Below are 26,092 nucleotides of genomic sequence, written 5' to 3' on the forward strand. Positions count from 1 at the left end.
GGTCTCTGCTCAGCGTGGAGTCTCCTTCTCCCTCTCCCACTGTCCCCCCACCCCAATCGTGCGTGTGCGTGTGCTTGCTCTCTCTCCCCCTCTCTCTCAAATAAGTAAAATCTTAAAAAGAAAAAAAAGAAATCCATCCTAACTATAGCCTAAAAACAATGACAAAATAGATCTTATAAGCAGCAGTAAGGACACTATTTTCAAAGAAGCACTATTTTAGGACAGCAGGTGACGTCTCACTGGCAGTAACAGTGGATATCATTTTCAATTTGGGGGGAGAAAAACTAACAGCACAAAACTGTATACCCATCAAAAACATGTCCACAAAATGTGAACTGAATAAAGACATTTTCAGAATAAGAAAATCTGCGATTTTATAAGCGGTGGCCCTCCCCTGATGGAAAATCTAAACAACGCACTTCAAGAAGAAATGATCCCAGACAGAAGGTCTGACACACATAAGCAAATGTTGAGCACAGAAAGTGGTAAACATGTGAGTAAATCTGAACACACACTGACCACGTAAACTAAATGAAACAGCAACAACACCTTGAAAGCTTCAAAAGCCTTTTTTGAAAAAGAATTAAAACACACAAAAATACAGCTTAACTTGATAAGAAGGGGCCAAGTCTTCTTAGTCTCTATATTATGCAGGAAGATGCAGCTGTGAGTTAAATTGAGTTTTGGGTAAGTTAAATGCACACGTTGAAATGATCAGGATAACCATCAAAAGACTGGAAACAGTGAACAACCTCCAAACGTGGGAGAGAGGGGCAGAAAAAAGAAAAGAAAAAGGGATGAAAACATAGCATATCGACCCAGAAGAGGACTGCAAAGACAGAAAGAAACACAGAAGCAGGCAAAACAAGTAAGCAGCAGGAAATAAATGGTAGGCATAAATTCCAATTCATCAGTAATTAATACTAATCACAAATGAACTGAACTGTTTCAATTAACAAGCAATGGCAGACTGGATTAAAAATGTTTTAAATAAATTTCAAAAAACAAAAAATCACAAACACCACATTCTCCAAACACATGGAATTAACCTAGAAATCCTGTTAAGAGAGAGAAAAAAAGATTAAGCAAAAACCCCTTTATGGCAGGATGTTAAAAAACAGACTCCATCAGAGTATCATCACTTATTGGAGCCAGAGGTCACCCTCATCGAAGAGATGTTCCAAGAACGGACGGTGAAGCACTAGGAGACTCTATGGGAGATGCTCCCTGATGTCTTCCGAAAATGCTTAGTGCCTGACAGCTTCAGGGACCTTCTATTTGGATAGAAACCATTGAGTCCAAAATGCTAGCTGATTATTTTCGCACGGCGCTAATGTGATAATCTTGGACCTCAACGAGTTTAACAAACATTAGATCACAAATGTATTTCTCCAGTCTCCCCTCACAGTTAAGACTACATTCACTCGACCAATCCAGTAGCAAACACCACCAGAACTTCTTGACGGGGATGGATTAGGATTTTATAGATTACTTTCAATTTGCCAAATGCCCTACCACTGGTATTTCTAGACATAAATCTGTATTTGCTCTGTCTTATTTCTCTGTTACCTCGTAAACACACTGAACAAGGAGCCATTTCTAGCATATATGTAATAGCTATCATTGTTGAGCCTAGAATAGTGCCACTTGTAAACAGAATGCTACAAAGTGGGTTTATGGGTAATGATGAAACAAGAAAGATCTAAGCAGGAGGATACACATTTTCATGACAATCACTTTACGGTGACTAAGGGATATCAGGGGGCCTTAAGAGAAAAACGACGTTCTATTCTCTCTGAAATTCATTTCACATAATTCTAATTAGGACAAAGAAGACAGACCTAGAATGCTTCCTAAGATCTTGAACCATTTGCTGAGTTTATTACCTGTATATTTCTAAATATATATACGTGTACGTGTGTGTAGACACACACACACACACACACTATATGATCACTCCACCTCCTGCAACTGATCCATCACCTTATTCCTGAAATATTCTCCCATAGCCTCTTGACTGCAAATGACCAAGTCCTAACCTGTTGCTAGTGTGGACATCTCCTTCCCCTTCTCCTTCTCCTTCTCCCTCGGAGCCATCTCCCTCCTGGTGTCCGGTGGTGGTGCTGATGGCACCAGTGCTTGAGCTGACACTTCCTGGTCCAGCTGGGTGCCCCTCCACTGTGGCATCACCATAAGCACTGCTCCGGCCAGATACTAGAGGGAAATGGTTAAAAAAAGTGTAAATCAAATCCCCAAGCATGACAGAATCCAATGCACTCTGAAGTTAGCAATAGTTCAGAGACAACTGTTAGCTTCAGAGAATTTTTTCTTCTTTGTGAAGAAGTGAATAAATAAGGACTGAATTCAAGATTTTGGCCCCAGAGCACTATGCTACCAGACTCTCAAGGCAGCCACTTGTCTTTCTACGGTATATAAGATCCACCTACAAGAACAATCTCTACTGCTGATAAATTTCCATCTCCTAACCTAGGGGAAACGTACACTGACTTGGGAATCTAGGAATTATCAGCTACTCTTAATGCCTTCCGTAAAATATTTTCCTATCTAATTTTTAATCACAGGCTCATTTACAAGGTCAAGCCAAAATGGCATGCTTCCTCATTCCAGAGCCCCACCGTATCAGCCGGCAGACTGTGAGGGTGGCCCGCTATATTAGGAGGATTGCCAGACACAGCTTCCCCCAAAAGAGGGGACAAAAACCACAATATGATGGACTTCAAAGTCATACCATACTCCTGATTTGGGATAATGCACATCCTTGCTTTCTTCCAATAAGACACAATTAAAAGCTGCCTGTAAAATGTCCCAACATTAACCACATTGTATCTAAGCTCTTATCACTAAACATTTGAGACTCCATTGTTGAGGTCAAATGAATTCCACCAGATGTTCAGTGAGCCCTCAAAACTTCCTTTTGCTGACACCAACCCCAGGACCCAGGCAGAGATTCCTAGTGCGTTCCTGCCCCTGCCCAAAGAGATCAGGCCCCCCCAGCCACATTACCACTGTGCTCGCCGGCCACCGAGTCCACGGCGCTTCCCCCGCTCTCCGAGCCCACGCTACCACCATGGTCAGCAGGGGAGGTCCGAAGGGTGGAGCCGTCAGTTGCTGCCGTGCTGCCCTCGTCGTCCGAGGCTGGAGCTAAGAGAGTAACGAGAGCTGTTACAGGAAAAAACCCCTCCTGGGGGCGACAGCATCAAACCACATAGCGCAGAGGACACAATGCAGTTTACATATCCTGTCATCGAAGGAAAAAGGGAAAGATTTGCTTTGCTGGCTCATCACCAACAGGAACAAACACTATACACGGTGCGCTGCAAACGGTACTGAGACAGTGGGAAACCCCAGTTTGCTGGGCATTTCCTTCGCTGTTTCGCTATAGTGCAAGTAGACAGTAAAGAGATCCAACGAGAATCTGTGATGTGGACGCTCAGTTTTCTAGCTAGAATGCCTCACGGCCACCATCGTCTAGGTGTTACTGACACCTGCTGAGATCAGAAACTACCCATTACCATTCAAAGCACAGGACTCTGAATTTTAATGAGATTCGTTTTGCAATCAGTTAATTTGTGCTTATGTTAGGAAATCACTCATCATGAGCTCTTGAATCAAACCTGTTGGTTTGTCTGTTTGTTTGGTCAGGTGGTCCAGAGGGGAGTACAAGGGGAAATTTCACCCCTCCTCATCATCCTCCTCAGACGCTAAGAATGAAGCAAGGAAATCCCCCAGAGACAGCCACAGCATCCAGGATCAGGGCTGAGCTGAGACAGGAGGAAAATGCTGGATGAGATACATAGGGGAGGAAAGCCAAGACAGCCACAGAGCACATGAGGAACACAATCGGCACAACACGACAGCCACCTCCAAGCCTGAGGGGACAGCAGCTAACGAGAACTGAGAAAAACGACACACATGGCAGCAGGTTGAGAGGGGACAGCCAATGTCTCCCTTTCTCTTCTACCCAGGGTAACACTCCCAAGAGAAGAGAAAGAAAGGGAAGAAAGGAAGAAAGAAATACAGGGAAGCAGCACTCTGGAAAACTCTAAATCAACCCTTCCATTCCTCAGGAGTTATTTCCAGGGCATTATTCACGTGTTCCCTCCTCCTCTACTCGGTCCAACTCTCTACTCAGGACATTTTTTTTCCCTTTATCAGATCAGCAAAGAAACTGAGTGTAAAGACAAAATGAGGTCTGTAAGAGTTTCTACGCATTTTAACTGTCCACACACCCCTACCTCCCAAGCTCAGAGCCCCGACGGCGAGCCACGCTGACCTGAAGCAGGACTCGGCTTCTTGCAGCTTCGCTTTGATTTGTAAATAAAGAGAAAACAGTGCATGGCATGAGTTCTCTCTACTTCTCGTCTCCCTGCTTCTTTTGTCTAAAACATTCGGACTCTGGTGAAGAGCCCTGAAAGCTGTCACTGCAGCTCTACAGCCGAGCACCCTGCAAGCCGCTCTCTCAGCCTCTCCCTGGGGAACCAGCAGGAGCCAGGCAGCATGCAAAGTGTAAGGAAGCGGAGCCATGAGCGCCTTTGCGAGCTGCAGCACTGTGCCCTCCACGCCCATATTTCTAAAGCAAAGGCAGAAGCAGGAAGTCCAGAATGGCCTGTCAAAGCAGCTGCCCGTTCCACTCTCACAGCACTGGAAACAAGGCCAGAGGGTCCTAGGGCCCTGAGCCACGTTCCTTGCTGTGGACAGTTACCTGATGCTGTGGTGTCAGAGAGGGTTCCTGCGTCCAGAGAGGAAGAGCTGGGTGCCTGGCCGGACAGCCCCAGGCTCTGCAGGCCCAGGGCACTGCTGCTGCTGCCTGGGAAACAAGTGGAGAGTGAGCACAGCATTCCCTCCAGACCCCGTCCACAGCGCTGCTTTGGTCACCTGCTGCCTTCGGGAGTCTCAACTCACCAGCATGTGACCCCCTCTGGCCTAGAGGAAGTTAATCAACAGCAACCGCTGTCTACCCAAGTTTGGTTACAGACATGGTGGGAAGCTACCTTCAGCTCAGGCACGACACGGGCCAGAGGACTCTAACGGATTTGGGAGGAAATAATTCCAAAGACCAAACTAACGGAAATAAGGAGATGGGACTCCCAGATGGCAAATCCCACCACATCCCTCTCACTCTCCACCTGTGTCTCTGAACAGCTCTCACCCAGATCAACCTCTCCCCAAATCTGGGGACAAGCTAAGTCAGCTGGATATCAGTAACTGCCAAACCCTCTCTGCTGCGCAAGGCCACCGGCGGCTCTGTTCCTGGCATTGCCGTCTACCTTGCTGGTCCTGCTGCAGGCTCAGGGCAATGGCTAGTTCAACCATGGTCTCGTCATCTGCATCAGGCGGGATGTCCAGCATGGGGGGGAAGCCCTCTGCGCCTGCCAGCAGGGCCTCCAGGGGAGAGGGGTTGCCATTGTTGACATTTTCGGCTGTCTCCAGCACCATCGACTCAGACTGCAGAGAGAAAGCTCTGTCAGTGTCCCATGGGAAATGGCAGCTTTTGCAAGTCCACAGAATGAGAGCCGGAGGAGAGTTGTGAGACTCTGCCTCCCCTCTACTGCTGCCATAGACTCACCACCATCTCAAAATCTCCATGGTCCACCTCACTCTGTTCCTGGCTTTCCTGACGGATGTGACCACCATTCGGAATCCCTGAGGACTGCATTTTCTCGTCTGCGTCATCATCGTCATCATCATCCTTGTCTCCTGAGTCAGAGAAACCCCAGTCACCTGAAGGTGCCTATTCTTGCCTCCCTCGGCATGTGGTTCGGTAAGTCACAAAGCAACGTAAACCCAAGACAAGCTAGCAGTGAGTGCCCTGTGCTTTAGAGGGAAGCTGCAAGGTCATCCCAGGCTTGTCCTCCCGCTTCCTGGATCCAGCGGGATCTGGGAAGATGGGGTTGGCAGTGACAGCTTGCCCCCTTAGGAAAACACTTTCCTAGCTAATGACGTGACAAAAACAAAAACAACAAATAAAAAACAAAAAACAAAAACAAAAAAACAACCTTGGATTCCCAAGAGATTTCCAAAGGCAGAGAAATATAAGACCAGTAGGCCCCATGAGCTCCCACCAACTCCCAGGAGACCTTGAGCAAGACCAGGAAAATAGTACACTGGAGATGTTTATCTGTGATGTCACGGCAGCTTGGAGTATCATTTCGCTCCTGTCCAAAATAACTGGGTCAGTTTAGTTGTTTTCACACCACATAATCCTCACAAGAAGAACCAGAACTGAAATGTAAAACCATCAAATGGAAGCTGAAGGACACCACTACAGGTCCTGCCCAGGCTGGCTTCTGTGGGAAGTCAGGGTTAAACTCCTAATTGTCAGAGAGGGTGGAGCCCTCATCTTCCACTCACTGGGCTGTGCGGGTTGTGAAAGAATGCGACCGTGGCCTAAACTGGAAACATCAACTCCCCGTACTCTAGCTTCTCTCCAGAGAAAAGAGGCACACGCTGTTGTCTAACTCAAGCTTACGTCAATAAATGATATTCAGGGAAGATTATCGGAAGATCACCAAGTTGCACACATTCCTCTAGACTGGCAACTGTACTGTAAGGAAGCCCCCAGCCACATGTGGCTAGTCCAAGCGGAGATGTGGTTTCAGTGTAAACTACCCACTAGACTATGAAAACAGTGCAAAAAAAATTTGCGGAAAGGAAGATTTCTCGGGGCGCCTGAGTGACTCAGTTGGCTAAGCATCTGCCTTTGGCTCAGGTCATGATCCCAGGGTCCTGGGATTGGGCTCCTTGCTCGGCAAAGGAGCCTGCTTCTCCCTCTCCCTCTGTCCCTGCTCATGTGCTCGCTCGCTCTCTCAAATAAACAAAATCTTAAAAAAAAAAAAAAAAGGGAAGATTTCTCATTAATACTTTTTCATACTGACTACACTTAAAATTTTATTTGTTATATACCAGACGTATTTCTCTTTACTCTTTATAACGTGGCTAATGGAAAATTAAAAATTATGTATGTTACTTGTGTTGGAATTTTTGTCAAACTAAGTAACCAGAGAGTTACATAATAATGCTAACATTCAGGGGCGCCTGGGTGGCACAGCGGTTAAGCGTCTGCCTTCGGCTCAGGGCGTGATCCCGGTGCTCTGGGATCAAGCCCCACATCAGGCTCCTCCGCTATGAGCCTGCTTCTTCCTCTCCCACTCCCCCTGCTTGTGTTCCCTCTCTCGCTGGCTGTCTCTATCTCTGTCGAACAAATAAATAAAATCTTTAAAAAATAAAAAAAAAAAATGCTAACATTCAGATACTTTGTAAAACTGCTTTTACTAAAATGTTCAATGTTATGCCCTCGACTTGTGCACAAGTATATCAGGAGGGAAATCTCTTGTGATATTTGCTATCAAACTGGATTGTAGGTTAAGTCCACTGGGGCTACTACTCCTTAGGCAGCAAAGTGGACCCTTAATGAAGTTTTTTTATGCCAGGAAAAATATAGTTTTCCTCAAAAATAGCTGTTTTTTTGTCTGTGGTCATGTGATTTTTGTGACTGTTCTTATTTTTGCTATAAGCTCTTAGGACACTTTCAGCCGAACAGAAGATCCTCGCTTAGCAATAATACAAGACACACTAAAAATCTCATGAAAGAAATTTTCTGCACCCGGGGCGCCTGGGTGGCTCAGTCGGTTAAGCGTCCAACTTTTTTGATTTTGGCTTAGGTCATGATCCCAGGGTCATGAGATGGAGTCCCGCATCGGGCTCTGTGCTCAGCCGGGCAGTCTGCTTGAGATTCTCTCTCTCCCTCTTCTTCTGCCCCTCTCCCTACTCACGTGCATGCACGTACACGCTCTCTTTAAAATAAATCTTAAAAAAAAAAAAAGATATTTTCTGCATCCTTGGCTTGCTTTTACTGTTATATTTTATTTTCCTATGGCCTCAATTTTATTTTTTTTTATTCTACTTACCATATACATTTTTAAGTGCCACCTTAAATTCTTTATGGAATAAGATAGCGTAAAACAACGGATACATAAACAAAAGCTTCCAGGACCTTGGTCCACATGAGCAATACCTCCTAAGGCTACACCTCCCTCTCCCTGGCCCCACCACGTGCACACACAAGCCTAAACCCAGACCTCACATTACCCATTGGAGTGTTGCTTCGAGGGGAGGAGGGCAAGGTCACATGTCTCCGCTTGTTCCTGGGCCTTAGGACTCGAATTAGAGCTTGTTTACAAGAGAAGCTCACAGCAGGATCCTGAGGTTGGGGAAAAACAAAAAATAACCAGCATGCTTAGGTTTTATATTATTCATGAAACTGTCTATAACGGACTCTCTTTTTTGGTCAATCACTGACACACATGTGAAGGACCTATCTATCTACTCTCACACTTGAAAGCTCGCTAACCAAGTTCAGTGTTAATCCCGTTTCCTGACGTGGCACAGGTAAGACCCATTCCCCACATCCCTGAATCTCCGTTCCTGGTAACAGACTGGCAGGTCATTTGCTCCTGAAGTCACACTGGCGCTCTACAAATGGATTTTGGCTTTTCATCAGAAAGCAGGCTCATCCTAGCTCTGTGCTAAAATCAGTACTTCTAACGCTAAGCTTCTATGACACAGCCACTGGAAATAGATCCTGATGATGTTCATTCAGACTCATTTCAGTAACACTAACTACGTAGCAACCACCAGTATATTCCCTGGGGATTTAGTGTTGAACAAGAAAAACAAAATCCACCTCCACTTCAGACCTTTTCCTCGCATGGAATGAGTGAGATCATAAAGCTTTCATTGACATTTAAGACTCTTACTTCCCACACCTTTCTTTAAAAGTTTATTGTGTTTCATTAATTTAACAAACTTGTTTAAAACAAATTTTCTAGACACTCCCAGACCAATACAAGATTATCTGGGGCTGGAGTGATACATACAGGACACAGTAGCATCTGCATGTAGATCTTGGATGCTGTATTAATACAGTCCAGCTCACACGTACAGTAGCCGTGAATGATGTCTACCAGGGCATTGACGGTAGCTTCGATATGAGTCAAGCCTACAGGAGAGGAAAACATGGTAGGAAAACTTCTAGCTACTTGAGAATCTAAAACAAAAGTGCAAATTCTTATCCCCACATGAAGGTCAAACGAAAAGATGACAAGCACACACAGCGTTTAAACAGACGAACAAAACACACACAGAGAACGTAGGTTGTCAGCATTTTTTGTGATTTGCTTTATTAACAGTCTCCTCCTCTCCCAAACGGTCCTCAAAAGCCTTTCCAGATACCCTGCATCACAGAAGTAAGGAGTTGTCTGCTCTTGGATATCAAAAGACAGGGCAGAAAAGTGCAAGGAGGTGAGCAGACTACTCGTTAACCACAATCCCCAAACCTTAGGTGACGATAAACTTGGCCTCTGACCTGCCTTCTAGGCTGACCGCCCAAGCAACCTGCAAACACAAATAAGCACCAGGGCTCACTCTACTTTCCTAGACTGCTATTCGGATCATTATCTTTCCACTTAAACTTTGGAGAGTGAGAAGTCAGATGCCAAACACAGGAGTAACTTGGAAATAAAACAATTCTCAAGGTGATGCTTCGCTTTTACCTTCTGAAGTGGCTTTGCCCAAGCTTTCAAAATACTTTTAAAACAATTATTAACTACCACTGAGGATACACAGAAACACAAAAATGCCTCTTTATATGAAATATTCAACCGCACGGGAGGAGCTACAGTACAAGAAAATCCCACTTCTCAGCGACACTGCTAAACTCCTGTACCCGAAGAATGCACTGATCTTCCATTAATTCAGGAAGAGATGGATAATGAAACTAAAGGCTAAGGGTTTGACCTGTTCAAAGACAGAACTTAGATTGGGCTTCAAGTATCCCTTTAAATATGATACCTGGCAGGCAGGCAGGTGCCAAGAAGGCATTCTTGGGTTTGGATGCATGGAGTTTCCAGAAGTGGTTCACCAGCTGGGTGATGAAACTACAGCAGTCTCCTTCCAGCTGTTTCTGAGGTTCTCTCCCCTCATCCACTCCTTCTAATAGAACAGGAGAAAAAAAATGATTAACGATGGTAAATCTGACATGGAATTTAATTTGTTTTAAGGTTAACTCAGGTCAAGGAAGCTTGCCTGGGGAGGGAGTTTCAAGTGGGGCCCCAATCAATATGCCAACTATCCCTAGACTCCAGCAGGCACATCTAGGAAAAAAACAGTCTGGGAAAGGAATATCACAGAAAACATTGTATGTTAGAATTAAGTAGAAAGGGGAGCATTCAGGATCTTTACGGCAGACTCAAGGATTTCAGGTCCAACTACTCAACTTATAAAAACTAGGGGAACATCTGAGATTTTCTGGCATGATTCCCGGATAAGAATACTAGGAGGAGGAACTGGACGATGACAGCAAATGGGAGCACAGAGGTAACAGAACTGTAAGCTGTATTTGATAAAGCAGAACAAGTTAGGTACCCAGCCAACGTGCGGAGAGGAGGAAACAGAATCAAGCACTGAGAAAGCCCACTGCAAATGTTAATAAAACACTGGCAAAGACTAGCACGAAAGCAAGATTTGACCCTATTACTTTAAAGCAACCGGGGCCCAAGCTTATTAGCTTTGCCCTGAAGATCCTAAAGAGGTAATTATTTCAGAGACAGATTATATCTGACATTCAGAACACTAAACAAACTCAACATTTTCCAAGGCGTAAGCACTGGAAAGAGTATTTGCTTAAATGGTACAATCTAAACGTCAAAAGCCCTACAAGGTACAAAGACAAGAGTAAATCCCGTCTCAGAGCATGCAGTCAGGCGGAGGCCAGAGACAAGAAGAAGAGGGTGAGAGGGTACAGAAGATGTACCAAGCAGATTTCAGGACCACGACCACATAGGCCAAGTTCACCTGTTTCCATCGGGGGCAGCTTGGACTCCGTAAAGTGGACAAGGTTGTTAGGGCGCATGATGGCAATGGAGCGAGCTGTGATCACCAGCCTCTGGAAGACCTCAGGGTCCAAATCCTTGCCTTCTTTGCTGGATGTGTTGAGACACTGCACAGCTTTGCTCAGCAAGGCCTGATCCTATAACAAAAGGATCACAGAGGATGAAAACCAAAAGCAAGGGCTGGGTAGGGTACTAAAGCAAAGAGGAGAGGACAGCTGGCAGGTAGGTCATCAGGATGGCTACCTCCTCTTAGGTGAACAGGTTAATTACCGCCAACTACCTGGAACAAGTCTTCAAAGCAGTCCAGTACAGGTAAACTTCTTAAATCATGAAATATCAAAGGCACAAAATTCAAAAGTCATTAAGTATCGAAGCACAATAGGAAAATTTGGAACCGCTGGATTCTCTAGAAGTGCAACATCCCAGACGACTTTGCTCCAGCAGAAGAGCCCAAAGAGTCTGTTTCTAAACCTGCCATTCCTCGAGAGGTTCAGCAGGTTAGACTTACATTTCTCAAGCCTCCGGGCCGGAGGCACAAAAGCTAACCGAGGCATCTGGGCTGCTGGCTTCTTCCTAGTGGAACTGAACAGCCACCTTTCCCATCTACAGCAACTGGCGTAACTTATTACCTTCGACCGCCACACTCAGTTATAGGTGAGACCCCACCCCCCACCCCTTGTGCCCCTTTCCCTGGCCCGAGAGTCCCTCCTCAGAATCTCTCCAACAACCATTTGGCAATTTCCTCACAAGCGAGTACACCGAAGCGAGGGTTGTGCCAAGCTGGAGGAGGGATCTCAGTGATTCCCCTGCCCTCACTGTTTTCCAGAGAAGCCACACAGTCTCTCTTAGATCCTGCTGAGCCTACTAGTGACAAAAAAGTCAATGCAAACCAGGGGCCCATTAGTCGGCTTGCCCCCCGTTTTGAGGGGGAGTTGTTCATTTCTCAGGAGAGACTTTAGACAGTGTGGGTCTCATCTCAGTGACTTCACTGTGTCCTCCTCGCTTTCCGTACGAAAAGCCAACTGGCCTGATGCCCTGTCAGTACCAAAAGTTGCACTTCTACAGAATGCATCCAGGGAGGGAACGATTACCTTATGGCTGTGATAGGCCGAGCGGCTGGTGTGCAAGCTGGCCAGAAGGCTCTTGGATTGCTGCTGAACGCTGGCAGGTGCTGGCAGGGACAGCAGCAGAGTGGCCAGCTCCTGAGCTGCGTTCTTGTTTCTCTCCTGATGCGGAAGACAGCAGGGTTATCGCTGACCCCACCAAACCCACGCAGAACCAACTGCGTACACTCTGCCCTTCCCCCTTGCTCTTTTCTAGACCACCAGGGCTAGGTTATGCAATGTGGACTGCTAAGAACAAAATGAAGAGTTTCAGATATTACAATCCTCCCACAATACAAGAGAGCAGGAATCAAGTCCAAGCCCACGACTCCTGGAAACACTGTTCTTTCTGCCAGCACTCATCCTAGCCTATGAAACACTCTCACAATGGATCCCCCAAAAGTAGGACAGAAGGCCTTAAGCTAGAGACTTCTCTGGAGCTTTTTTGCAAATCAAGATTATGCTATAAATATTCTTTAGTTGCAAGGCCTCAGGCCTCTGACAACTCCACTGACTTCCTGCCTCTTCAGAAAGCTCCCAAGCACTTTAAAAAAAGTCACTTGCCTTCTCGATGATTGGGCCAACAGCAAAGCAGCTTTCCAGGGCTTCTAAAGAACTCACAACCAGCCTAGGGAGACAGAAAAGCTGGCTTGAGTACAACTACCACCCTTCTCTCTGGTTGTGCTTTAGCCTGTGCGAACTATAGTCAGGGGGACCTTGGGGACAGCTAATGAATGCCAAATACAAAATCAATGCACAATAAGACCTGCCACAGGCACCATGCATATCGTTTCCCTGTGTCACAGGCCAGAAGAAACCTGGCTCCCGCTTGGAGATCAACCTGAGGCCATGTTCATAATCCGTAACTGAAAGACGGGGCTTTTCTTCCTCAAAGCGGATAAGTGTACTTCCTTCTGCTGCCTGTGGCAGGGATCACTGAGAGGGGCTTAAGAGTCTTGATGCAATGGGACCCGAGCTCAGGTGCCCACAGATCAGGAGGCAAAAGGATACACAAAGGGAAAGGTTAAAGCCATCTTCTTATAGTGGGAAGAACGCTGTATACACATATTTTACTTACATCTCCAAGAAAATGCACAAAGGCACTTCCTGTGAGTCCCTAAGTATGAGGAGAGAACAAACTGTGTTTTCAGGAGCATGCCAATTGCCAACATTCACAGGATACAACAAAGCACCTTTAGAAAACCGAGCCACTTTCTCGTGGGAAAGGAACCGGAAACCCAGCTGTTGAAGGGCACCTAGCAACATGCTCCCCAGGGCTCACTCCTGTGAGTTTACTGTGGCATGGTAAAAAGACCAACATCCTGATGCCGAGGCTCCAGGCACAAAGGGAAAGGTATGGAGAAGGTAGCTGGAGAGAAAATGGTCAAGGGGCAGCAGAAGGCAACAAAGAGTGAGGGAAGAGGGGCCTGAGAGGTAAAATGAAGTTGGACGGAACAAGCTCTCCGCTGGCTACTCTCCCGTCATCCCACTGCCCACACCCGCCCCCGTCTCACCCACTGTGGACAGGAAACGGAGAGGGACAGGGTACAGAAAGAGTAGAGAGCTAGGAGGTTCTGGAGCGGCCAGCACCAAGTGTGCACGTACAACCGTCCACATATTCCACTCTTACACAGGATAGCTCTGCAGCCATGCAAGGACCAGAACAGAAAGAAGCAGGAGGACTCTTCCACAGAAGCAGAATCAACGCGAAGCCACACCATTGGTTACACTGCTCTCTGACACACACTCACCCGTGCAGAGAAAAGAAAGAGGGCATACTAACCGGTCCAGCTTGGTTAGGGACTCAGTTTCAGAACTTGGGGAAGAAGCAAAGGAAAAAAAAAAAGGAAAAAAATGTGAAGCTCAGAGAAACCTGGAAATACATCCTAAGCAAACAATATAAGAATAGGGGAGGGGGAAAAAAAAGAAACAGAGAGAGAGAGAGAGAGAAGGGAGGGGGCAGGCTGCTGGTGGGAGGCAGTGATTTCAAGCCAGGCTATTCTTCCGACTGACGATGTAAGAAACTCTGTCTTACATCATGAGTCGCCTCATCTACCGCGGCAAACCAGCAGCCGCCTAGCACAAAGAAGCCAAGCGCAACGCTTCAGACGGCCACTGGGGGGAGCCTGGGAGGCTCTGAACTCTGCCGCACGTGCAGCAGCCAGCCTCTGGCCCGCAGCACCACTACCACCTAAGTGGCCGCTGCAGAGAAAGAGATGATGACATCAGAATGAATGGGAAGATTCTCCCCTCTGATCTCAGCAAGACTGGACCCAAATCTCTAACGCTGGCTTAAGCATCTACTTCACAGCCTCCGGCTCCTCCAAAGGGCTCCTGAGCATTAAGAGAAGGCACAGAAGCCCCCAGGCAGACCGGAATCCCATGGCTCTGAGCACGCTGCCAGGCTCCATCTGCGCACTAAGGAGACACAGGGTGTCGGGCAGCTGGGGGACAACCTGAAACTCACAGGGTACACTTGGGGCAGTTCTGAGAGGCTCTCTCAGACAGGTTGTGCCAGGAGAGGGGGAAAATGGCAAGGACGGGAGCCGAACCCCGCCGGTGCTGGTACCTCTCCAGGACAGTTCCACTGGTGGTGGCAGGGGCCGCAGAGTCGCTGTCTCCAGTGCCATTGCTCTGGTTCAGGTTGGAAGGGCAAATGTTGCTGACAGAGGCAGAAGGGAACTCTTCCGGGGGCTCGTCAGGCCAGCCAAACTGCTCCTTCGTCTTGCCGTAAATTTTTACAGCATCGATCATGGTGACGCCAGCTGGATCCACGGAGGCCCCAACTGCAACAAGTGCGAAAAGCATCTAGGAAGCACGTTCTCTACAGGGCGAATGTGACCACCTCCAAACCGAAGACCGGACTAATAAGGGTAAAGGAGCAAATGCCACTGATTTTCGTCATGAAGGAACTTTGTCTCCTGAGACTCAAACAGCACTTGAACCCTGAGGAGACACTGACTGCATGTGAAGCAGTCCCACTGACCAAATGCCTAGGAAACCCAGCTCTCAGAAGAGCCCTAGAGCACCACGGCAGGACTCCTCTGGTGCTATCGGGGTACCGCATCCCCCAGCCTCCACCCCCCCAGGGAGCTCTAAGCACCCCCTTTGTTCAAAACACAGATCACTGTTCATCCTAACAGCAGCTATTTCTAGGAACAAGAGCATCAGACAGGCGGCCAGTAAATGGTAGAGAAAGACGCCAGGCTCGTGAAAGGCTCAGGAAGTTGTCCTCTGAGGGTCTGAAGTATTCGACGGCAAGGCCAGGCGCTGCTACACATCCCTCTCTCGGCAGCGTGTGGCTGAGGCCCTCATCTGTGCTTCACGCGCTAAGCTTGCCTCCTCTCTGCCCACCCACGTAGGCAGCCATGCCAGCAAGGCTGAGCCAGCCCCACAGAAGCGGACGCGGAGGCAGGGTGTGCCCTGTCTTCAACCCTCCCATGCTTCAGCACAGCCCTCTCCTGCCCATGCCCATCTCCAATGAAGCTCAGAGGTTCAAGATGGCAGAGACCACTGAGCAGCAGAGGGTTCTCAGAATACGGGAGAGCCACAGAGAAATGCAAAGGGCAGGCCATGCTAGGGGCTGGTGACTCACTGAAGAGGTTCAGTTTCTTGTCCGCCTGCAGGGCTTCCTCTCTGGTGAAGGGGAAGTCAAACCAGCGGGAGCGACTCAAGTTAAGTTGCATGGTCCTGCCGAAAATCTCAATGTATGACGGGGCCCGTTCAATGGCCTGCGTCCCGATCTGGATCCGCATGCCTGTCATCACCATAGTGCTGTTGTTGTTGCTGATCTCGATGGTGAAGCCGCCAGGCTAGAGGGAGGCAAAGCGCAAGTCAGACAACGAACACAAATTCTTCAGGGCAAACTTGTAACCCTTCGTCTGCTGGCGCCCAAGTGTGTGACCCCAGATAAGGCCTTTACCCTCCTAACTCCTTGGTAATGGTTTGCTTATTACTTCCAAGGACAGGAAAAGAGAGGCAGGGAGTGGGACAGTCTCCAATTCCAAGCTACTTTCCCCCCATCGCTAACCACCTCCTGCTGCTAACATTGGAACAGGAACCCTTCTGTGTGGAAGCTGAGAATAGCCATTTATTGCAGGGACCACTTAACTAGAATCCAAGGCTTAAAACAATAAGTATATATTTCAAGCTTGCATTCTAAGAGGAGTTTAGGAGTCCTTCTACGCAGGCACGGTACCCAGCCCAGCACAGTCCTCACCTTAGTATTGGCCACGTACATGCCGGTGGAGTTCAGCCGGTGCTTTATCTGCTGCGCGTTGTAGACCTGCAGGAGATCGTTACCGCCAAACTCCACATCCGTCAGCTGCTGGTTGTGTTCAAAGAAGTCGATGGGGAAGGTCACCTGGCTAGACGTGCGGGTTGCTGTGGAGAACAGGACCAGGGGACACAGAGCATCAGTAAGCGTGTCACTCCCACCTCTGCACCCATTCCATGGGGAAAGCCCCTCCCAGACTGATCCCGCACTCCGCCGCTCTAACCTCTTCCAGACAATCAGGATGTGAACATTTGTGTGATGCCTGCATGTGGCCCGTGGTCCAACAGTCAGCATTCCTAACCACACCTCGACCCAGCGGGACGAAGAACTCAGGTGTGGTACTGAGTACACTTAGTAACAACAGGTTCCCTCATGGCTGATTTATTTAAAGTAAACACCAGAGGGCCACCTGGGTGGCTTAAGTGTCTGCCTTTGGCTGAAGTCCTGGGATCGGCCCACGTCGGGCTCCCTGTTCAGCGGGGAGTCTGCTCTTCCCTCTCCTGCTCGTGCTCTCTCCCTCTCTCAAATAAATAAATAAAATCTTTTAAATAAGTAAGTAAATAAAGCAAACAACAGAAACTATTTCTTTACAGGAGAATGAGCTGCATTGTTATGTCAAACATGGACTCTAAAACAAATCTCAGTCATGGGATGACCCCTGGAAAGGTCTCTGCTTAGCCAGAGCCACTCATTCCTGCATTCAAGCCTCCACACCCTGAAGAGTCCCAGGAGCAAGACTCCCAGCTCAGAGAGCCACAGTGGCTTCTTCACTACTCAGTGGGAAACTGACCAGTGGAGCAATCCATCCTCCGCTGGCTCCATCTTACACTTCACGTCAGGCAAGCCGTGTTCCCCAAACCCAGAGAAAAATCTCCCAACGTGAGATCATTCTTTCCTGGGCACCTAAGAACTGCTGACCTAAAGTGGAGAGCCAATGAGTGCTTGCCATTTGTATGACAGGTCTCTAAAGGCCACAAGAACACTGCTGGCCTCAGGAAATGTGACACCTCTACCTTTACGGAACAGGCAAGTGGGAGAGTCACCATTTCTTCACAGACACTTATCACCATCTGTTCCGAATCTCGTCTAGTTCCGAATCTCGTCTAGAAGACTCTCACTCCCATTCCCCCACCAGTCTTTTGAGGAAGGGCCTTACTGATGGTAGCCGTCTTGCGCTTCCGAACAGGCTTCATTATGCTGATGACACTGCTGGGCTGCAGGGACGGCTGGAGCCAGTAGGAGGTGTTCTCCACGTTGGCCATGTAAATGCGCAGGCTGCCATCCTCACACAGCAGGATCATTGTGGTCCGCTGCTGCTCATTGCAGGCCGTATGCCGAATGGCAACCATGTCCTGGATCTGGCAGGAGACAAAGGAGGGTGTTACTTCTCACAACTAGAGATCAGAAACCAACAGAAAGAGGCAGAGAAGCAACCAGTTCCACAGTCAGGAGGTGGAGAAGAGCGACAGGGAAAAGGCATCTAGGAGAGAACAGGTGAAGATTCTTTGATAAACCTCTTCTACTGAAAGAGGCGGGGAAGGGACGCCATATACAAATACAGAAATATAAAATTAGGCCAGGTTCACAGCCAAGCGATGGGAGCATCTGGCACTGACCTTTGCTTTCGCAGGCAGGGTCTTAATCTCTTGGATAAGGAAAGTGTCTGGTTTCACCATCACTACCAGAGGCACACCTGTAGTTTGCTGGACACAACACACCAAGCCCGGGTGGTTCATCACCTCAGACCACTGGCAAAGGGCAGGAGACGTTTTACTGCCACCATTGGAACTGCAGACAACAAAAATGGCCACAGTCAGGGTGTCAATCACCACCTAGTCGTCCTTTTCTTGACTTAAAGGCCAAAACGACCAAACACCTGACTCCCAGAGAGACGTATGTGCCCAGGGACTTGAATTACCCACAAGTCTCAGCTTTATTCTGAGCCACGCGTATACTCTCACATTCCCACACTGTGCCCCTGGCAGAAGTCCTGGTTCAGGAATCTCCTCTGCGAGCTCCCGCTGTCTGAGGGAAGAGGTGGCCTAACGTGCCGAGAGGTCGTCCACTGCACGGAGCTGCCTAAGGCTCACGATCCCTGGTCCTATCAAGCATCTCCAAGCACATCAAGTTCCGTGTGAATGGTACCCCATTTGATTTCACCTCCAACCAGGTAACGTTTCACAACACAGAGGCCAGAGAAACAGCGCCTACAGCACTTTTATGGCTCTTCAATGGCAGACAGAAAAGACAGGAAGGAAGCCTAAGCCTCTTCTCCCTAGCTCCCTAAACAAACACTCACCTCACGCACACCTCTACTATCCAGACACCCAATGCCAGTCTCTACCGCCCCCCACACTGCCCTCCCGACCATGTCCCCACTGCTGACACCACGTTCTGTGTTCTGATCAACTACCCCAGCGGGAAACTGAAAGGGCATTTCGGCCACATGAGTGTCCAGGAGCAACTTAGGTTGCCTTCTCAAACCCAGTTATCGCACTAAAGTCAGGTGTGCTGCCTTGACTAGAGCTTCCTCCTTCTGGGGAACAGTGGTCCCGAGACCTCTTAAGGTTAGGGTCTGCACGGTGGAGGACAAACCATGCAGACAGCCAACCTGCCAACACTGGGTGCCTCCTGCCTGTAAAAGGGAGAGGCCCGCTGGAGCAAAGTTAGTTTCACCAGATTCCTAACAGACGCCTGTACTGGGCCAGGGGAGTCTCCTGCTGAACTCGGGCACCGCAGAAGCTCAACGTGAAGTGCTTCTTCCCACCTTTTGATGTTGATGGAGAAGAGCTGCAACACTTCCAGAGTTGTCCTGCTCACTGTGGCTGCAAACGATTTCCCCTGACAATAGCTGAAGAACAACATCTGCAGCACATGGGAGTAGTAGACGGACACACCGCCCCCGGCCACCTGGCTGTTACTGTCCTGCCGGGGCAAAAGACACAACGCTTGCATTAATCTCGAGTATTGCCTTCGGGACCAGCATCCAGTTTCGCAGGTTATTAGTTTTAAATCATGACTGTGGGTTCTCAAAATCTAAGTCGTGTGGGTAAATCTTAGAGATACCATGAAGAGTCAAGGAACTTGACAGTGAATCAGTTTGGTCCTAAAGGACAAGAGTTTCTGCTAATAGGGGAAAAGTCAGAGACCGAAGAAAAAAGAAAAACAATGGAGGAGATACTGGAAGAGGAGGAGAAATCAACATCTGCCCGAACCTTCAGGTCCTCGTGGTTGATTTCCAGCACATTAGTGACGTAGAAGGGTCCCTGCTGGGCACTGCTGGCCTCTTCCATGAGCTGGGTATAGATGTAACCAGCTGAAGACATTATAACAATGATGTTCTTTCCCTCCTCGTTGAAGAGGAAGGTAACATCTCTTATCTTCGAGCTTGGCAGGAGAAAGTAGAAGGTCGGGCTCAAGGCATCAACAGACAGGTCATAAATCTGCAGGACAGAAGAAAAGGAGATGTAGTTCAGTCCCACCCCCAAATCATCCTGGCGAATCCAAAGACCTGCCAATGGTGAGTAATAGGTATCCATTCTCCCTCCAACAAGCATCTGCAAGTATCAGGCACAGAGCGCACAAAGATGAGTATCTTTTCACTCTCCCTCAAGGAATGACCATGGGAGAGAGACACAACTACATATTCTGTGACAAGTACAGGAAGACCCGTGCGCTTGAAAAAGCAAGGGGAAAACGAGAAACAATGTCATATTGCCTACACACAGAAAGCTCTAGCTCGGCACCATTAACAAAAGGCGACAAAATGAGGATTGCTTATTTTTAATTTCTGGGAGAAGCTGGCACATAATGGAGATCAGAGATTCTGGATTTAAAAACAAAACATTCTAAGGCCACATCATCCAAGAGCAGTAACTGTACCTTGACAAAGTCCGCAGTGACAATCGCTAATTCGGTCTGTGAACCAGGTAACCACACCGCTTTGATGATGAAGTTGCCCGTTGCCAACTGTGGGTGCAGCACCAAGTGGTCCGAAACAGAGCCTGAGCTACTGAAGGTCAACACATGGCAGTCCTGGACAGGGTTTAAGAACAGACTGGTTAAAAGATGGCGGGAAGCAGATTAACTCATTTCGGCTCTCTCAAGCCTTCCCTGACATTCCCTGCCTTCGGGTAGTATGCACACTGTCTGGTAATATACTCACGTTCCAAGAACATACAAAAATCATTTCCAATACAAGAAAGATCTGCAAGAGGTGGGAGAAATTCAGAGAGAGATTTCTTTTATATTCCAAAGGCCTTTAGGTTTTAACCTTAACAATGAGTAAGAGAAAGAGGCGCTGAGAACAGGGGAGAAAAGAGCAGGATCCGCAGCACGAAGTAACCAAACCTGGATCAGATTATTACCTTCAGCCCACACACAGCCAGGTAGTCCTCTTTGCAGGGATTCCCAGTGAGGCTCAACACAGTAAAGGGGACAGGGGCAGAAGCCAGGCGGGTCAGCGTCAACTTCCTTTTGCTGGAATCTGCTTGCTTTAAGAGTGCAGAGAGCTGCAGAACGGTGATCTGCAACGGGACAGTCGCCAATTTATTCTTGTCCCCGTCCTCGCAGAGGACACAGAGCCGACAAAAGCTCCTTCAACGGGGTACTAGTCCACAGTTAAGACTCTCAGGAAAACCCTCTCTTTCTCCCGCTGGAGAGAGATGGAAAGCCTTTCATCTCCTCCTTCCAGTGACGACAAAAGAGAGAAATAATGAAACCAGCTGCTCTTTATATACAGTTCAAGGAAATAACTGCCCACTCCCTATGTACTATCGTCCTTTCTAGCTTTCTCTACAAGCTTTTGTTTTGTTTTGAAGTATTTTACAGGAATCTTACAGACTTAGCAGATTTCTAGCTTGTTTTTTCACTTAAGATAAAATTAAAACAACCTCACTAGTGATAAGCCAGAATAAAGAAAAATGTTGAGATACCTGCCACCCTTCCAACTCTTACTGGTTCTCTAAAATGACATAAGCTTCCCTGTGTCCACAGCGGGCCAGGAGGGCAGGAAAGAACTAAATAAGGAACACTATGTCTTCCTATGAAGACTGTTATCTCTTGGCTTATGCCCTCCCTCCAGCATAACCAAACCACGCCAAGTCTGGGAGCCATGATGTCCTAGGTAATCGCTAGTCATCACCTTTCTCTGAGGGCTTGAAGGATAGGTTTTGAGTAAGAAACTACTCATCAGAAATAGCAACTGTGTTCTAGTCACATTGCTTCTAAGTCTAATCAACAAACCCAGGGTTGGAGTAGAAAAGCTCGTTGAGCTCTGTCCCATAAAGCATTCTTGGAACCCAAAAGACTTTTTCTCAGAGGGCCAATCTGAGCATAGCCACCTGCTTTGTTTAGCACTTAAGACAAACACGACCTAAAATGAGTAGGAAAGAACTGGAAACCCACCTTCCCTTTTTCATGGCTGACAGCCAAATGTTGGCGGCGCCCATGCGGGGAGGAGAGCACACACATAGCCACCCGCCGGAGCACATGGGCGCTGATTAGCTGTCGAATAGTCTGGCCCTGGTCGCCACTGTAATTCATCCGAACATTCTCAAAGGCGCCTTCCTGGGAGCCTAAGGTGGGAACCTGGCAAAGAAGGAAGCAAAGAATAGGCAGCAATAAGCCAAAGAGATCAAGTGGATTCATCCACTATTCATACGACCAAGACACTGCACAATGCAGTCACTCAAAAGCAACAAATTCCAGTCTCTAATCCATGGACAGTTACATAAGCCTCTCAAAGTTCTTCTGTCAATCCGATAAGAACACCATAGTGAATGTTTCACAAAGCTAAATTTAATTAATACAAAGTACTGGCTTCTTGAAATGTTAAAACGCCCTTTTTTTAAGTCAAATGATGGTGATAACAGATGGAATGTTTTTCATTGATCTGACCTGGCAAAACTGAGTTGGCAACTTTATGGATCGCCAACACCACCCCCATACTTACTTGTTTCGTCTTTAATAGCTCGAAGTCTAAAAGCCACTACTGTAAAACTATGACTCATTTTTACTAAAATACCAGAATATCTGTGTGTATGTACGTGTGTGTATTTCCAAGGGAATATTTTTCCCTTAAAAACAGACTCCTTGTGAGTCTAGTCCTACACCTCGCTCACTTGTACGCTTCCCTTTCAGAAGCACAGACACTTTACGCTGGTTCCCACTATTTCACGCTGTTGCTGAACAGGACAGGCAGAACACACCAGAACTCCCTTTTCGGGGCTGAGCAGGTTTTAAAGTGGAAATGACTTACAACTTCTAAGCTATTTCTTATGAAGAACTAAAAAGAGTTGCCTGAAGGGCTATAAGCAGAGACGGCAAACATGATTTCTGCAAGCCACTGGAACCTGAGATCTTCTACTTTATATACAGAAGAAACATCTAACTAGTGTAATTGCCCCCAGATGTTGTGCCTCACATCTTGGGAGTTCGTATGTTCTCCTGGACTGAAAAGGAGACTTACTGAGTTGGCCCAAATGACCTTTTTGTCTTCTTTTGAAGACACACCTCGCACGTGGATCTCCATGCCGCCTAGCTAGGGACTGGCTAGCCTAAGGAGACTCCTCAGAGCATCCAGCACACCTTGGCAGCTCAGTCAGTGTGCTGCTCCTGCCACACTCACCATCAGCTGGTCTGTCATCTCAACCACCTTGTCCACTGTATGCAGCTCCCGGAGGGCTTGCTGAGCCCGGCTGCTGCTCCCCACAGCTGAAGCCTGCTGAAAGTTGGTCTGAATGGCATCCATGAGGAAATTGAGCATGTCTAACACGAGAGGAGCGAAGGAGAAATTGGCCTGAGAAAAATCCAAATACACAAGTGAAAAAAAAAAGACAAAAATAATGGGTCATACTCATCATAATCAATCTTGCCAAGAACTACCTTCACAATCTAGAATCCAGGCTCTGCACTTCCCATTTGATATTCTAGCCATAACTCTTCCTCTCAATAATACTGGATTCGTGCTACAAACTCTAGAGCAATCTTTCTAAACCAGGAGTCCCATGGAGACACCCTAATGCTAGAACACATCCATCACACAGGATTAGCTGAATTCTCTCCTGTGCATCTAGAATTGTTCTAATTACGTGCCATCCTTGAGAAAACAATCATGTAAATCACTTTCTCCATTCTGTGCTTCAGATGAGGATCCCTGGCCAAGAACAGTGTTCTAGAGTATTACGCAACTAAAATACACCCTCCCGCAAACGCCCACCGTGCTCCTCAGTCCCAAATCCCTCCCTGTGAGGCAGGGCTGACGACACATCCTATTCAGATCTATCCCGTGAAAATGAGTAAACTCAGAGAAAGGCGAAAGCAACCCTCAGCCCCACCAGGTGTGTTGCGAGGAGAGCCCCGTGCATGGCTTGCTCGGGAACCAATCGGTCCGGCTCCGCACTCCACCCAGCGTCCCGGGCACCACCGGAACCCCCACCTGGTTCTGCAGCTCCTCTCGGCAGCCCTCCACTGTGCGGCACAGGCTGCTCTTCTTGGGCTTCTCTTCATCAGCAACCTTTCCATCGCTGATGGTGACTTTGGCCTTGTCCGCTGGAGAGGTGCTGGTGTGGCGCACCAGACTCTCGGAAACCCTGGGTTCACTCTGAAAGGCTGACTCCTTCATGGTGGAGCTCATGCCACTGCTGGGAGTTCGCTTCACGAGCGCCTAGGGACAGAAAATGTCAGAAGCCCAAAGCTCGAACCACAAACACAGATGACACACTGCCTGCGATACTGGCAGGAAATCCCGACCTGAGGAGAAATTGACCAACCATTTAAATGATATCCAAACACTTGAATTCTGATATTCACAGCACCCACCTAATAGCTAATACTTCAGCACTCACAGCCACAGGTCTCAATTACAACATCTGAAACTGTGTTAGTTCTTAGAAAAACACTGCAAGATTTTTAAGGACCCTGAAAGTTCTAACATTTTAAGTGAAGTGCTCAGGCCATGATCGGTGACAGACCCAGAACTTACTCCTAGACCCGGGCCACCATGAAAGTGACATGACAATTTCCCAGTTTGGCTTCAGTATTCCCATGTCACAAACAAGTCACCCTTCCTAGCCCAGCAAATGTTCCAAACTCTCACCAAACAGCTGCCATCTTCCTTGGCTCCACAGTCACAGAAGAAGGACCCATATTTGGCATAGGAAATCTCATGATCCTTGTGGCACACCTTGGCACAAACTGTGCACACACCGACCCCATCTACCATTTTGCAGGTGTGACAGTGGTACCTACAAAGAACAAGAAGGAGTAAATGAGTCCAGCAGCGCCAACAGTTCAAGGCCCAACAAATCCTCACATGAAAGAACGAACTACTCTTACCAATGCTGATTCATGAATTCTTTCTGAGTGATTGTGAAAGTGCAGAGTTTATTGCAAAGAGAATCTTCATCCTTCAAAGATAATAGATCTTTTTAATCAGAAATATACCCTTCTACAAAGCACCCGCCAAAATATACCCTTCTACACAGGCACCCCCAAAAATATACCCTACAGAGAATAAACAGTCAATTCATTAAATAACCAGTAAAACTTACTCCTGGAAATAATCTGCAGGCTATAAACATGCTACAATTCCAGGTGAGGGCTTAAGGTTTTATGGTTAGAAAAAAAATAAATCTACGGGCGCCAGGGTGGCTCAGTCGGTTGAAAGTCTGACTCTTAGTTTTGGCTTAGGCCATGATCTCAGAGGCGTGGGGTCAAGTCCTACATCGGGCTCTGTGTTCAGCAGGGAGTCTGCCTGGAATTCTCTCTCTCTCTCTCTCTGCCCCTGCCCACATATGCTCGCCCTCCTTCTCCCTCTCTCAAATAAATAAATTTTTTAAATAAATAAATGAAAGAAATCTTATGCTTTCTCTGTAAGGGAGCTCACACCATCCCCATGATTCATCCCTAAGACTCCATTTAGGATACAAAAACTGAAGAACGGCAGAGTAAGTGACTCTGGATGGAGAAGTCATGTGTTTATTACAGTCCCTTCCCTAAGAGATCAGATCCCTACAGCTTGCTCTGAGGACCTGGAAAATCAGTCTGGTATTGGTCATGTAAGCTGGGAGAAAGCAGACAGGAGTGGGAGAATTTTGAAGCTCGCAGGAGCTAGAAAAGAGGGCCAAAGGCTTGTTAGCATGAGCTCTGAAAGTGCCAGTCGGCCGTTAATAACCTGGCATGGCTGCCTGGATGGTGACGTGGTACTTACTGAATCCTCCGCCTGGGAGTCTTCCTCTTCCACTGCCAACTCCTCCACCCAGTCTGAGTCCACCTCAATGGCCCGCTCCTCCCCATCCACCGAGAGGTGACTTGGGCCTTGACCATTACTCTGGCTCAGGGCATTGGTGACATCAGCCAAGTAAGACATGATGTGGCACGTACACTCCAGGACTATCACATGCTGGAAGAGAAGTCCACCGTCACAACACAGAAACTTCAGTTCTCTGTATTTGATTACTGGGTACTATGTTTTCTCAAGGTTTTCCCAATAAAGCTCAAGATCAGAGACAGGGTATAAAAGCAGACAAAAAACATGTTTTAATTATCTATTTCCTCAGCTCTGAGCACCGTGACCGCATATAGCCAGTGAATACACTGAACTGAATTAATGCGATTCATTCATTCTTAAGCATGAAGACAACCCTCTATAAGAGGTTGTTAAATGAGATAAAACTGAAGTCAGGAAAATAGAGTAAAACTGGAGGCAAAAACCATTCAAGAAAAGACAACTGGTACAGGGAGCAGAATGGTGGTTGCCAGGGGCAGGAGTATGGGGTGCGTGGAGAATGGATGAAGGGGGT

General features: G+C 47.6%; 1 protein-coding gene across 13 annotated transcripts in view; it reads right to left on the minus strand.

Moving 5' to 3' along the window:
• Nucleotides 1-26,092, minus strand: part of UBR4 (ubiquitin protein ligase E3 component n-recognin 4) — a 132,674-nt gene that overhangs the window by 56,688 nt on the left and 49,894 nt on the right. The window contains exons 35-63 of one of the 13 annotated variants that reach the window (XM_057305401.1): nucleotides 25,501-25,692; nucleotides 24,627-24,697; nucleotides 24,388-24,535; nucleotides 23,728-23,955; nucleotides 22,918-23,088; nucleotides 21,696-21,878; nucleotides 20,657-20,815; nucleotides 20,172-20,324; nucleotides 19,505-19,732; nucleotides 19,057-19,214; nucleotides 17,906-18,077; nucleotides 17,446-17,647; nucleotides 16,233-16,396; nucleotides 15,609-15,825; nucleotides 14,583-14,799; nucleotides 13,797-13,829; nucleotides 12,578-12,641; nucleotides 12,002-12,136; nucleotides 10,873-11,047; nucleotides 10,105-10,188; nucleotides 9,871-10,011; nucleotides 8,898-9,019; nucleotides 8,110-8,221; nucleotides 5,588-5,718; nucleotides 5,289-5,466; nucleotides 4,724-4,828; nucleotides 4,257-4,325; nucleotides 3,025-3,162; nucleotides 2,040-2,214 (exon numbers count right to left, since the gene is read on the minus strand). In XM_057305401.1, the coding sequence (XP_057161384.1) occupies nucleotides 2,040-2,214; nucleotides 3,025-3,162; nucleotides 4,257-4,325; nucleotides 4,724-4,828; nucleotides 5,289-5,466; nucleotides 5,588-5,718; nucleotides 8,110-8,221; nucleotides 8,898-9,019; nucleotides 9,871-10,011; nucleotides 10,105-10,188; nucleotides 10,873-11,047; nucleotides 12,002-12,136; nucleotides 12,578-12,641; nucleotides 13,797-13,829; nucleotides 14,583-14,799; nucleotides 15,609-15,825; nucleotides 16,233-16,396; nucleotides 17,446-17,647; nucleotides 17,906-18,077; nucleotides 19,057-19,214; nucleotides 19,505-19,732; nucleotides 20,172-20,324; nucleotides 20,657-20,815; nucleotides 21,696-21,878; nucleotides 22,918-23,088; nucleotides 23,728-23,955; nucleotides 24,388-24,535; nucleotides 24,627-24,697; nucleotides 25,501-25,692 (4,325 nt within the window). The remainder of the gene's footprint in view (nucleotides 1-2,039; nucleotides 2,215-3,024; nucleotides 3,163-4,256; nucleotides 4,326-4,723; nucleotides 4,829-5,288; nucleotides 5,467-5,587; nucleotides 5,719-8,109; nucleotides 8,222-8,897; nucleotides 9,020-9,870; nucleotides 10,012-10,104; nucleotides 10,189-10,872; nucleotides 11,048-12,001; nucleotides 12,137-12,577; nucleotides 12,642-13,796; nucleotides 13,830-14,582; nucleotides 14,800-15,608; nucleotides 15,826-16,232; nucleotides 16,397-17,445; nucleotides 17,648-17,905; nucleotides 18,078-19,056; nucleotides 19,215-19,504; nucleotides 19,733-20,171; nucleotides 20,325-20,656; nucleotides 20,816-21,695; nucleotides 21,879-22,917; nucleotides 23,089-23,727; nucleotides 23,956-24,387; nucleotides 24,536-24,626; nucleotides 24,698-25,500; nucleotides 25,693-26,092) is intronic. The other 12 variants (XM_057305402.1, XM_057305404.1, XM_057305403.1 and 9 more) reach the window with 12 other exon arrangements.

Source organism: Ursus arctos, unplaced genomic scaffold (genome assembly GCF_023065955.2).
Source record: "Ursus arctos isolate Adak ecotype North America unplaced genomic scaffold, UrsArc2.0 scaffold_32, whole genome shotgun sequence".
NCBI lineage: Eukaryota > Metazoa > Chordata > Mammalia > Carnivora > Ursidae > Ursus > Ursus arctos.